The sequence below is a fragment of the Osmerus eperlanus genome, chromosome 13 (assembly GCF_963692335.1).
Source record: "Osmerus eperlanus chromosome 13, fOsmEpe2.1, whole genome shotgun sequence".
Taxonomy (NCBI): domain Eukaryota; kingdom Metazoa; phylum Chordata; class Actinopteri; order Osmeriformes; family Osmeridae; genus Osmerus; species Osmerus eperlanus.
In genome coordinates, this window is record NC_085030.1 from 644,615 (window position 1) to 658,183 (window position 13,569).

A 13,569-nucleotide genomic window follows, 5' to 3' on the forward strand; every position below is an offset into this window, starting at 1 on the left:
TGAGATATTGATAATAAACTGATACTATTTTAATATTTGTTTTAATGAATTCTTGGATGTTCCCACGATGCTTTGGCACAGTGTCATGGCTGGTTATCATGGTTGATACAGGCCACACTGGCCTGTTTTTTGTGCTAGAATTTTGTACCCAGTTAGTGGTTGAAATAATACATTAATGATATATCAAAGAAAAAAGAGAAATAGGTAGAGAGAGAGAACTTGTGTGTGTGATTGAGAAAAAAATCAGTATCAGATGGCTGAAAATAAAGACATCGATGAAACCCCCAATCAATGGATAGAGAAAGAGAGAGAGAGCGAGAGAGAGAGAAAGGGAAAGAGAAGGGGGGGACAGATGGTGCCATCCATCGATCCAAAGCTGACTCTTCCCCTATCCAACAGTTCAATATCAGACCATTAGATGAAAAACTCCTTCTCAGTCTGTTAGCAGTGGAGGTGTTTCTTGGCATACGTGATACTACTCAGGGAAAAACGTTTCCATGGATATGTTTGTTTGATGGAATGCTGCCGAATCTTTCAAGTAGCAGAATTAGGAGCATGTGCATGAACTTCCATTATTTGTATATTTTTTTTTATGTGCGCCAATTGTCAGATGTAGGCCAGGATACAACAGGTACATATAATAGTATACAATTAAAAACAGACACATCTTGTCTTCTATACACGTTTATTTACAAAATGTATTAAAATTCTCTGTACAGCCCCTCACCAACGAGGGTCAGTTAATTAGTCGCACACATGCATTTCTTTTACTCTACTAAGATGCTGGGCAAATTTCTCTCAGCTGAGGTGAGGTTTTACAAAAAAAGGTAATTTGGCTGACCAAAGATCCTAACCAAGGGTTGCCTTCCTACTGCATACCTAATCTGACATGAGAAGTAGAGATTCTTAAGCAATAACCAATTACACATGCAATTTCTTTATAAAAACTTGGGGAAAAAAGATCACTCAGTTGTGTGAAGCCTTCACATAAATAAATATCCTTTCGGTAAATGTACAACGTTTCTTTACAATTCAGTTTTCTCTCCCCCCCTTTTTCTTCTGTTTTTTTGGTATAAAACTATCTTTCGTTTTACGTGATTTTTATGGTCTTCCTAAAACCTATGGAATCACAGTCTTTTTAGAGAAAAGGAATTGTTACAGCAATATGGAAATGTGCTAAGCTTTCAATACACTCCCTGTAATAACCTTGTAAAAATCTATTTTCCATAATTATATTTATTCATGTTATTAATTTTCATTTACCAAGTAAATTCACCAAACACTACAATGCTTATGAAAGAAAAATCTAAGCAAAAACAGCTCATTGTAAAATGTGCAATTGTTTAACAAAATGCCAAGGTAATTCAAAATACTACCATTTAAAAGCCATTACTGTTATCCTGTTATTGGATTGCAGTTAATCTACATTTAAATTCTGCTTTTTGTTTGGTTTAATTTCATGTACAGAAGTCTTGAAAAACTTTCCATATGTTACACATCTTAAATCACGAACTTATTGTTTACCTAGAGGGAAAACCTGCTTGCTTTGCAGAGAGTATGAACCCTTTAAAACAAACAAACAAACAAACCACGTAAAACTGACGGCAGTATTGGAAGTGCAAAAAAGTGGCTTGTTCCAGTTTATGTGAAGCCAATTGTTGCATCTTATGATCTCTTTCACAAGACTTTGTACCATATTATGTTTTCAGATTCTCAGCAGCACCAGAGCTTAAAAGAACAACTCAACAACAATCCCTCTGTCTAACAGCAGTCCTATCAACAAATGATCAATTACAATAAGATTCACCTGTCCTTTATAACAATAACAATATTACTGCCAGTATTTTACAACAATACAAAAACAGTCTCCTAACAGACTTTAATACATTGCTTTGAAGAGGACATAATTAACCTATTGTCAATCACATCTAACCAGTGAAAACATGTCATCAGAAGGAAAATGAAGGCTTATCTGATCACATTTTATGGGCAGAAAACCAATTTATCGCTTGTCGTTTCAGATTCGTCTTCTGGTTCGGCACTTCCAAATGTGCTTAGGTTGCAAGTGATGGCTTTACTTCTCTATCTCTCTTTAATCGTTTTTTCATCATCCATACATTTATGATAAATACTGTTATAAACAGATTACAGTGTATGATCACTCTTTTCCATGTGAGTTTTAGGCAAAAACAAACAACAAAATAAAAAGGGCTTCTGATGAGTTGCATTGTTCAGACTCTGGTGTTCGTATAAGGCACTGAAGGGAACCAATGCAAATCTTCACAAGACTAGTCCTGCCGTGTCATCGCTGCAGATTATCATGCCGTGTCCGCCAGTTAGGATTGGACGGGAAGAGGATAATACCCTTCCCCTTTTAGCGATTCTGTTGTATCATGGGTTTGTCAAAGCCGGGCAAGGATAAGTGAGTATCACTCCTCAGACCTGCGTAATTAGAGAAAAAGCACACAAATGTAATGCTTATTATTGGGTGTTATGATGTCATGTGTAAACTTTAGCTCAATGTACTGTAACTAATAATTTTGCAAAACATGACAAAAGGAAATGTTATTAAATATATATCACCATAATCATAGGCAAATCCTTATAATTATGGGGCCTTTAACGATAGTCGTCTGAGATATCTCACCATTCCAGTTTAATCCTTTGTCACTATTTTATTTCACAGATTCACTGAGCCCACTGTGTAGTTGTGTGCAACAAAAGTGTACTATTTCAGTGGTTAAATGTTAGAAAAGTACACAAGAAGGTTGCTAAGTCATTTCAGCTCTACCCTCAATTGCGTACCATTCGGTAAAAGCTTATTTCCCTTAGCAGGCCACTTTAAAGGGTTTCCTACCCTTATATTTTCACACTCTCTGTTCCATAGACGTTGTAGCCTTCTCTGTATGTGGCAAAGTTCTGGGTGTTGGTTGGAGGAGTAGGCTTAAAGTTCTGGGCATTCTTTGCCAGTTTCAGCCGTTTGGTTTCGGCCCTTGATTTGTAACAAAACTCTATTAGGGCCACCATCATGGCCAGCCCCAGCCCTCCAACCAGGATATAGAAGACTCCAGCCACATTGCTGAGGCTCAGAGCACTAGTCTTGTCCTGAGAAGACCAAAGATCACAGTTAGAGGATTGCAGTGGAGAGAGGGAAGTATAGCACAACCTAACCTCTAAAAACCTGAATAAATCCAATCAAGTAATTTCTATCTATAACACATGCTATACTTGCACTTAGAAATAATAAGATAAGACAAACCCTCCTTGATATCTTAATGGGAAACCTTCTCTGTCAGTATAACTAGCAGATCTTATGTATTCTAAAGGCAAAATGTTTTGGGGTGAATACTAAAGGTTAGGGAAATACTACAGGTTGACTCCAGAAGTCCTGGATGTGGAGGTCTGTGTACGGTGGTCACAAAGTTGTGAGGAACCTCAGACAACCCGTAGTCACACCACTCTCCAGAGGGAGAGGCAAAGGGTCAAAAGTGTCGAATGTAGAGCCCTTTCTACCCTAAGTGAAAGCTACTTCCTGTGACCAGTAACGCAGAGGTCAATCCTTCTGAAACAAGCCTGTCTTAAAAATCCCCTACAAATATTGACATGTACATATAACTTCCCTGTCATAATTGACATATTGTAAAGCCAAATTCATAATATATTGATGATCTACTGCATATCAAAAATGAAAAAGCAGGGTTTTTTTTTAAACACGAGAACCCAAACCATTTTGCTGCTGCTTACTTACCAAACATAATAATTAAAAAATCTGTTCATGAGTGTATTACCATTTTCAATTTAACCCTATGAGTTTTGAAGAGGATTCATATGGCATCAGTAGTTTTTATGCGGTTCCTCGAGGAGACAAACGCTGGTCTGTAGCAAGAAACATTTCTTAACTTCATGTGGTGTGGAAAACAAGAAGTCCTTATTGCAACTCGTGACAAAGACAGACTTCAACACCCCGGAGTGTTTTAACAGCTCTCTGAAGATGAATCAAGACAACTCATCACAATAAGAAGCTTTGTTTGTTTACTACACCACAGGAGGTTAAATAATCTAATAGACACATCTACATGCAAACTAGTAACGACGCAAATAAATCTAATTTTAATTAGAAAGTTCGGTAAATATCAACAGCAGCATAATGGTTAGGATGTCATGAATGTCAAATGTGAAAATGAGCACTTCATATAGCATAACAACTATTGTAGTTATAACTAATCAACAGAAAATACTGTTTTTGCACTTTTACAATTTCCCCAAACTACATCTTTATCATTACAGATTCAGTTAAAAAAATTCATACTTTATGGCAAAATAATATAGAAATATATGATAATATTAAAAAGAGCTTTTGGATTTGGGGAAACAGTGCTTAATCAATACAAGCCACTTGTTTTATTGAGTTACAGTTATGTGGCTGAACTTTGACTCCTAAATACACAGGAAAACGGGAGTATTAGATGATCTAGTAGTCCTGTCTTTGCATATGAACAGTACGTCAAAATGCAAGTTGGAATCAGTACAAAAGACCTGCAGCGACTGACCTTACTTCCAGAGTCCTTGGTTCCACATTCACCCTTATCGTACCACCATTTGTTTTTCAGCTTGTCTAAGATGCCTTGTTCACTGAGTTTCAATACTGCAAGGTTTACCGGAGTTCTTCACGTGGGAAATAACATAAATAACATTATATTATGTTATTTTATGTTATTCAACTTTTAAGCTAGTTCATACTTCACAAAGCGATACAGCAGGGCTCCTGGCTATGTCAACATCACAGAGAAAAAGCATTCTATCTATTACCTTTGTCCCCCTACTCTAGAAGCCAGGACCTACCCATATCGCTTTGAGTAATCGGCAGGCACTGTTAACACGGCGACCAGCAGGTGCACTCTGCTGGTCTTCTCAAACAAGCCGAATAAATAATTGTTAAGAGGGGACTTACTTAGGTGACAGTGACTCATCTGACTAGGACTGGACCCAACAAGAACCCCATTCTTGATAAAGACACAAAACCTCAGTATTTGCTTTTAGCTAAAAGAAGTCCTAAATGTACAGCAACTAAATTGTCGTACTGCTTAGTAAAAGTTGACACATCCATGCACACTCTTACCCTGGGCAAGGATATTACACCACTACAGCATCCTTGTAAACCACCTCATCTCCATTCAAGTAATCTATCACCTGGCCAAGAGGACATGCTGGTCCAACTTAGCAATGAGAGCATTTTTATTTAACTTTGAATAGGCCACAGTCACAGTTGACACATACCTAGCCTGATTTCACAAACACAACCCGAGTAGAGAAGTCCCAATGTGTTCCCTTTTCAACACGTGCTTCTGGATAGAAAAGAAGAGTTTTCTGATAAGAGAGCACTGTATCGATGAGAGGCCTTCCTGCTGCTAGTGAACAATGTCCCTCCAAGGGGGGATACATTAATTATGCACTGAGAGAAGATAACAGTGCTGTACTCTAAACCCCTCATAGCCTGCCACCGATAAGCAAACTGTTAAGACCAGAGCATTGTGTTGGTGCAGGGAGACATTGATTAACAATGCAATTATCTGTTAACATGCTCTGTGCTTGAAACTCCATCCAGGCAGCAGTTTGTTGGTGCCTGAGGGGGAAAGAGAGGATGAAGAACAAGTGTGTGTGTGTGCATGCGTGACTCCTGACACCCATTTGGAAGAGAGCGGGGGAGTGAGGGGGGTAATAGTATGATGGGGGCCAGCTAGGTAAGAGGTTGAAACAAGTTTGCCCCCGGCAGGTATTAAAGAAGGTAATCAAATTTCCTCTCCAGGGAAAAACATAGCCCTACCAACCACAACTGATAGAATTACTGTGTCAGTGGCCATGGGATTTACATATTTTTTGGTTCCAAGATGATTTCAATTTGATTGGCTTTCCACATAGTGTTTATTCAACCATGCAAGAGTCTTAGCTACACCCCTTAAGGGAAGCATGGTGAGAAATCCAACAACAAGATCTCAGGAAACATACAGTACGTACCTGTGTGTCGACATTAATAGACGGCAGCACACAGTAAGACAGAGAGACAATCGTACCATCCTCATGCTGCACTAGGCTTTGTGACTATAGAACACACACCAATGTTAGCATTGCACAGTAACGGCATAGATGATATACGGTTTCCTACCAATATGAAAACAGGAGTGCCGAGTGAGTGCCTGTTGCGGGAGTCAATAAAAGTGGTTGGGTCAATAGAAACAACAGTTCTTTGGTAAGGCATCACTTTATCCACACCTCATGACACTTCTAGTTTCAACACCAGTGTGACCTGACCATTTGAGGCTATACTTGATAACTCATTACCTATGATGTCATGATGCTACGACATCCAGTAGATCTTCAGTCTTCTGCCGCTCATATATGGGCAAGCCAATTAGCAGACCTAAATTGGTGCGTGCATCATGAGTCATTTGTCATTAAATTGACCTGAACTGTAAAAGTATTTTATGTGCTTGTATTCCTCTTGTAAAATAGCACACAAAATGCTCCACCAAGCACAGTCTAAGTGATGCTCCACCAAAGCCTTCATGGTTCAAAGGAAGTTGCACACTTCGCACCATTAGCTCCAGTAATGGGTGGGCTATTTGTCTTCAGGAACAGTGGAGAAGCACAGGAACACGATCTAACCTGACGGTCGTAATGTTGGTTGCAGGGTCACTGATGGGGCATCATGGTTGTTAAACTTGCAATCAACGCTTAGATTGGAGAGAATAATCCAATATTGCACACAATGAGAAGAACATATCTTTCTGTTATAAATGATCAAGTAAAAACACCAATTGAACGCTTTGTTGTGTTTTACTCTCATTTTTTATATTAGAGTTCTCACGTTTGCCTGCAATGCTTAGTCCCCTCAAGACTCCGCTGTTTGCCTCGCCTCCATGAGTATTGTAGCAGAGCAGCCATTTTGAGGTTTTTCTAAGATTTCTTCCATTTTGGCCTTAAAGCTTGTAGTTTGTCTAAGAAGCAACAACCAAGTATTTATTATTATTGTTAAGGTCTGTTCTAATGTCCTATGACAAAGATGACCTGCACCACAATTTCCATATCCATCCCGTCGTAATTGATCTTTAAATAAAATTTTGTTTGTTCTCACCAAAACTCTCACATAACCTAATATTTATGCAATAATTCTCCTCAAGAATGATTAATACCACAATAAGACCATTTTACTAGTTGCACCATATTGCTACTGACACTTTAAGGATGTCGATATAGCATCTAAAAAGACGTCTAGGAACCTATCTGAATCATCCAAATCTGATGATAATATAACATTAGAAAATACACAAAATACAGCACAATTCCTAATTTGAAAACAAGACATTTCTTTCAGGAGAAAGATGTGTTCTCTGACATCTCAATGTCTTGTTTTCATAAACAATCGAGTTACAGACAAAAATGAAGGCTGCAAATAGCCATATTTATTTGCTATGACTCCAGCTCTAACTCACTTCAAACTGCTCCTACGCAATAACAATAAAAGCCAGTACACCTGCTAGGATAGGTGCCCCACAGAAGTCAAAGCCAGAGTTAATTTCGTCTCTGTCTTCTACTACTACTGGGCAGCCAAATGTCACATGTCTGGCTCAGATAAGCATCCAGTTCCTCTTCAGTAAAATAACTAGGTCTGCACCTCTTTGTCACACAGCAAGAAACACTGATCTTTATCCTCCAGTGCATCCTCATGTCCTTCTGTGAGTGGAAAATGTGAAGGTTCTGCACTTGGCATAGTTCTGAGATACTAAGTGTCAACATTTTCCCATCGCACTAATAGAATGTCCGTTTTCAGAACCATCTAAATATAACATCACATAATCTCTAAAGCTAATTATAACAATTCAATCAAATTATCTGCCTGTTCTTCTAATCAAGTCAAGGTTCTGTGGATCGAGTTGAGTTGTAAATAGCCTGGTCAGATGTATTGTTTTATTGTCGACATCTGTCTCACTGACAGAGTCCAGCAGTGGCAGGTTTTACTTGGGAGACGTTTAAATAGGGTTGTGGTAAGAGTAGTAGTAGTAACAGCCTTGCCGATTACTCTGCACTATGGTACCCGATCGTGGTGACATCACAGCTGACCTTGGAGTCACCTCCCCCGCTGCCGCACTCGCCCTTGTCGTACCACCATTTGTTTTTCAATTTGTCCAACAGGCCTTGCTCATTCAGTTTTAAAACTGCCAGGTTAACAGCATTTCTTGAAACGATAAAACATAACTTGTAAGAAAATGCACAGGTCCGTGAGAAATCTAATGCATGGTAATAATAACGTTAATCATAATAGTAGTAGTTCTAGTAGAATTAATAGAGATGATATAATAATAGTGATCACTTTAGATAATGGTACTTGATATGAGGCAGGGAGACTACTACCACTAGTTCTTGTGGGTTATAATAATATTAATAAGAGAATCTGTTATCAGAAAGCTCTAGGGAAGGACAAATGTTCAGGAATTGAATGTATATATAAGGGTAAGGAAGTCTTATAATAACAAAGAAAGTGTTAGAGATTTCGGACAAGTGGCATGAAGGGTTACGTCGCTGAGAACTGAAGTGTGTAGGATGCGGACACTTGTCATTGAGAAGGAAAGTAACAACAACAACAAACACCATGCAATTAAGATCCGTCACAAGTGACAGCGCAGCTTTTAAAGGCTAAATTGAAAAACCATTGAACTGTTAAATTAAAAGTGACAACACGACAGTCAGGACGGACGGCACAGGCAGGACAGAGGGGAAGATCGAAGGAGAAAGAGGGAAAGAAAAGGTAAAGAGTGAGAGACAAAAAAATAATAATTGCTTGTTATTTTAACCCTTGGATTAGAATAATCTACTGTCATAGAACAAAAGTCTCTCTCACACAATACATATATATAGCTATATAGTATATGCATTGGGGACTTGGGGACCTTGTGAAGTAAATATATAACATTACAACAACTGATTACGATTAATCAACCTTGGTTTCCTAAAACAGAAAAAAATAAATGTTACCTCCAGGCTTCCACAAACAACACAAAAGATAAGAGGAAAGGATGTGATAACAGGGAGACATCAGGGTAGGTGGAATACTATAACAACATGGAGGATATTGTTATATTATCCCACCCACCTTAATGCTGAGCCTTTGGGCGTCGCCACACCGTAGCCCTTGGAGTCCAGGTTCCCTCCCACCTTCATGGTGTCGCAGGGCTTGCGCTGCTCGATGTACTCGTTCATGGTGGATTCAAGGAGAAAGGCGAACTTGCCCTTCGACTTCCTGACCCGGGCAACGCCGTCTGGCGTGGTCTTAGCGAACACGGACGGCTCGGCTGATTTCATGTACGACCACATTTTCTCATACACTGCTATTTTGGATCGCTGTGCAGTCAGGGGAAGAGAGGGGGAAGAGGCAGAAAGTAGTTTAGACATAAAAAATGGATGTCGGTACAATGGATCTAGTTAATGTTTTTATACTTCATGATGATCCCGGCCTCAAAGATTTAATTCAGGATGCCAGGGGACATTGTGAAGTATTTATAGATATCATGTAAAGCGGTGTGATATCTTTAAATACTTCAAGAGAATATTGCTGGAAGGCTCCTGAAAACTTTCTGGGCCTGCGCGGAATCATGAAATATAAGAACTCACGCAATCCATTTTCACGTCAGGGAATTACATTTATGGTCTATAGTATATTTGGTGCCATGATGTAGTATATACTTTAAGATAATAATGACAACAGATAATGCTGAATGAGAATTGTGTTTCTTTAGTTAAGTTCATTTTGACTGAGAGAGAGAGTTTGTTTGATAATTAGCGTGTGTGAGAAAGACAAAGAGAGAGTGAGACAGAAAAGAGAAAGTGAGACAGTGAACAGGAGTGAGAGAAAGAGTCACAGAGAGTGAAAGAGAAATAGAGAGAAAGAGTGAAAGAGAGCGAGAGGGAGTGTGTGTGTTCCCCTGTGCCTGAGGGGCAGACTAAGCCAGTCTGTGGAATCCAGGAGGAGGGGACCAGAGCGGAACACTATCTATGATTAGCATCAATTAAATTATTCAACGCAGCTAGATTTATTTTGGCGTCCTTGTTTCCCAGTTTGGACAGATGGATCTTGATCCTGGTTCGGGTTAGTTAGGTGTGTACAGATGAGAGCAGAAGCCTGGTACACATGAGTCAGGATGTGTTCAGCCTCGGAGCAAAGGGAGGCGGGCCTTCTGCCAACAGCCAATTGGATCAAAAAGGATTTATAGTGCACTGCGGGCAGCCAATGGGGTCAGAGCATGCACAAGCTGTTGATATGGCAACATCAATAAGAGGCTTTGTTTCAGGTGTGTAACAGAGACTATCACCTGGGGTTCTACCTGTAGGGTCAGAAACACATTCACTTAAAACCACTTAGGACCTCCGATTTGCCTGAAGGGATATCTGCTGAATCAACATATTGTCAATGTCATACATTCAAGATGAACACTACAAAGTTAAATTAAAGGCTCATATGAAACAGACATTTTGCAGGTTGAAAACACTTTTGGGGTTCATTATGGTGAGTCATCACAACATAGCATATGTTACAATACACAAACACACACACACAGGCCAGCTGACAGTCTTGCCTGGGCCCGGGACGAGAATCTTAGATTCCCCCCCCCCCCCCCCCCCCGCCCTACCTTACTCTTCCTCTCCTCTGCTCCAGTTCTACGCCCCCCCCCCCTACCCTGGGCCCGGGACAACAGACCTGTTTGTCCCCCCCTATCGGCGGGCCTGCACACACACACACACACATACACACACAAGGCTTTCTAACCCCATCTCCTTTTAGTAGCAGAGAAACCCATCAATTAAAACACTTTCCCCCTGCAGCTGTACTGCATGTAACCTCCCCCGGCACATCGCCTTTTATAAACAAAAACATTACCCTTGGCTTGACAGAACCGCTCTGCTGGCTTTCTACCCATGATCCAGAACAATCTGTTGAGAACCATCCATCTGGGCCCATCAGTGGAGGACTGGACATGGGAGGAGACGGCTACATAACACAAATTAAAAAGTCTACGTGATGAATGTCCTTTGTGTTGATGAGGAAAGGCTTTACCTCCGGGATGAGCGTGTGTGTGTGTTGGGGGGAGGTAGGGGTGATGACCACACTGGTTTAACGCTAATGCACCTGGGATGGGGTGTGGGCTGCTTTCAGAAGCTCCATCTTTTTTTTACGATCTTGTTAAATGCGTTTCATTTGCATGTGCCAAACAGCTCTGGAAGGACGTCATTTGTGCTTGAGGACAATTTCCCCAAAGGCTTAGGACTCATCTGCTAGGCAGTGAAAAAGAGAGAGTGTATGTTGGGGGGAGGGAAATAGGATGAAGAGAGATTGGAGAGAGTGAGCGTTGGAGAGAGTGAGCGAGAAGAGAGTGGGGAGGGGGAGACGATGAGAAAAAGAGAAAGACCCCTCCTTCAATGAACAGAAAAAGGAATGTATTCCGTCATTGATTACAGTGAGAGTGCCATCTCACTGCTTTATGAAGTCTATTCATCAATATCAAAGCTGAGATGAAACGCCACCAAACCCCAGATAAGCTCATTCCACATCTGTTCCAGTCTCCGCTGAAACATTCACAGTGAAAAAGGAAAGCGATGAAGGAGGAGAGAGAAATGGGTGGGTCACAAAAAAAGAGAGAAACCAAAAAAAGTTTAAAACAACAAAAAGTTAAAAAAGAGAAAGAATTGTGGACAATGCATTACTATAGTGAACGCAAACTGAGGCCCGTTGAAAGTCACCTCCGGTGCTTCAATCCCCTTCAGACTGTAATCATTCACATCCGGCCATGAAGAAGTCATTTAAAATTCAATTATAGAATAATAAATGGAAAGGTCCATCATTGGTAATGAAACGAACGTTTGTTGAGCAATTATGTTGCTCCTTAAAGGCAGCTCTATACATGAGGCTATTTAAACAATGGCAATTTTATTGCAGAAACATAATGCAATCTAAGTGGTCTCTTGAAGTCAATTAAAATAAAGGGAGAGCAAGTCACAACCGTTGTCCACGATGACTGGATAACCAGCGCTGTTTGTAGCTGTGCTGAGGTCCCCGATCATGGGTGGGGTGTCTGGACCTCAGGTCTTACAAACAAGAACAGACCTATGAAGCACACTTATTTTAATTTGTCATTAGGTTTAATCAACCTCTCTTAAGTAAGATTAGGATTTGAGTTAGAATTCTATTAAATTCACCTTCCCCTGACACAGATAATGACATGGGTTCACACATCACTCTTATGTCTGGTGACTGGCTGTTGTCTGGCAGTTAGATCCAGTGTGAGAGCTCTGAAAGTGCCCCCTCCCCCACCACATACACAGTTAATTTTAAGTTCCATGTGTTCCTATTAGTTAAAAGCCACAGTGTTGACCCCAGGGTGACTGCTGGTATCATTGTACGGATGATTACGTTGGAGGAGGAGGGACAGTATGGAGGGATGTAGGGGTTTTAAAGTTGACCCTGGAACAGTCAGTCTAACTGTGACAGAAACATACACACACACACTGAAAATACATACACATACACACACAAACACACATAACCAGAAAGATACACACACACACACACACACACACACACACACACACACTATTCATACACACACCTGAGAGTTCTCTTAGTGGTGTCTCATACCAAACTCTGTTCTTCCCAGTGTCCCCAGACATGTGTAGTGTGAAGATGAGAGGCTAGTTGTGAGGCTGACAGCAATACCAGTATTCTTCTGAGAGGGACATGATGCAATTAGCAGTGTGGACAGACAGTTTGTGTGTATGTATGAAATGTGTGTGTGTGTGGTTGTCTGTCTGTGTATTTTCCAAAGGTCATTAATAAAGTATCCTTTGAAGCTTTAACATTGGAGTGAAGGCCCCTTTTTAGCTGTTGTTGTTGTTTTTATAAAACCCACTGAAGTGGCCATTAAAATGTCTGGGGAAGGACGCAAAGTCAAAAGGAATTGCCCTCTTCAGTCTAAATGGCCACTTAATCTGTATCGATTAAGAGCTAGGCAGCTTTTCCTGGGAAGCCCTGCAGTCCACCAACCGGACGAAAATGCACTCCATGTGTCCTCATCCACTGGCATTATAGGGTACTTTCATCTTCCTCTTTCACTTTTTCTCTTACTCTCTCTCTCTCTTACTCTATCTCTCTCTCTCTCTCTCTCTCTCTCTCTCTCTCTCTCTCCAGCCTCTGTCTCAGATCAGTGATGGAGGTCTATTGAAAGCCCATCCTCAAACAGCCAGCAGCACTTCTTCTCCCTACTTCAACTTATCTTTCACTTAGATTCAGGACGGTACATGTAATTTTTTCCTTCTTCTTCTTCAGGTTCAATTCCTACTTCCTGCTAGGACTACCTGTATCTCATGTATGCAGAAATGAAAGTTAGGGCCTCCGGTAGGGACGTGTAACTCTGTCAGTGAAAAGCTGCACTCGTCACGGCTCAGAATACCAATGCAGGAAGTGTTTGAGGTTGGATGCGGGAATCCAATCGAGCTCTGCCTCCCCGTCTCTCATTGGTGCTG

The 13,569-nt window shown here is 40.6% G+C and overlaps 1 protein-coding gene across 4 annotated transcripts in view; it reads right to left on the bottom strand.

The window, feature by feature from the left end:
- Window positions 1-943: 943 nt before the first annotated feature.
- gria3b (glutamate receptor, ionotropic, AMPA 3b) overlaps window positions 944-13,569 on the bottom strand; it is a 107,422-nt gene continuing 94,796 nt past the window's right edge. The window contains exons 13-16 of one of the 4 annotated variants that reach the window (XM_062475734.1): window positions 9,149-9,396; window positions 4,551-4,665; window positions 2,858-3,105; window positions 944-2,442 (exon numbers count right to left, since the gene is read on the bottom strand). In XM_062475734.1, coding sequence (XP_062331718.1) covers window positions 2,860-3,105; window positions 4,551-4,665; window positions 9,149-9,396 — 609 coding nt within the window. In that variant the 3' untranslated portion in view covers window positions 944-2,442; window positions 2,858-2,859. Of the gene's footprint in view, window positions 2,443-2,857; window positions 3,106-4,486; window positions 4,666-8,118; window positions 8,234-9,148; window positions 9,397-13,569 lie in introns of those variants that run through there. The other 3 variants (XM_062475733.1, XR_009931973.1, XM_062475735.1) reach the window with 3 other exon arrangements.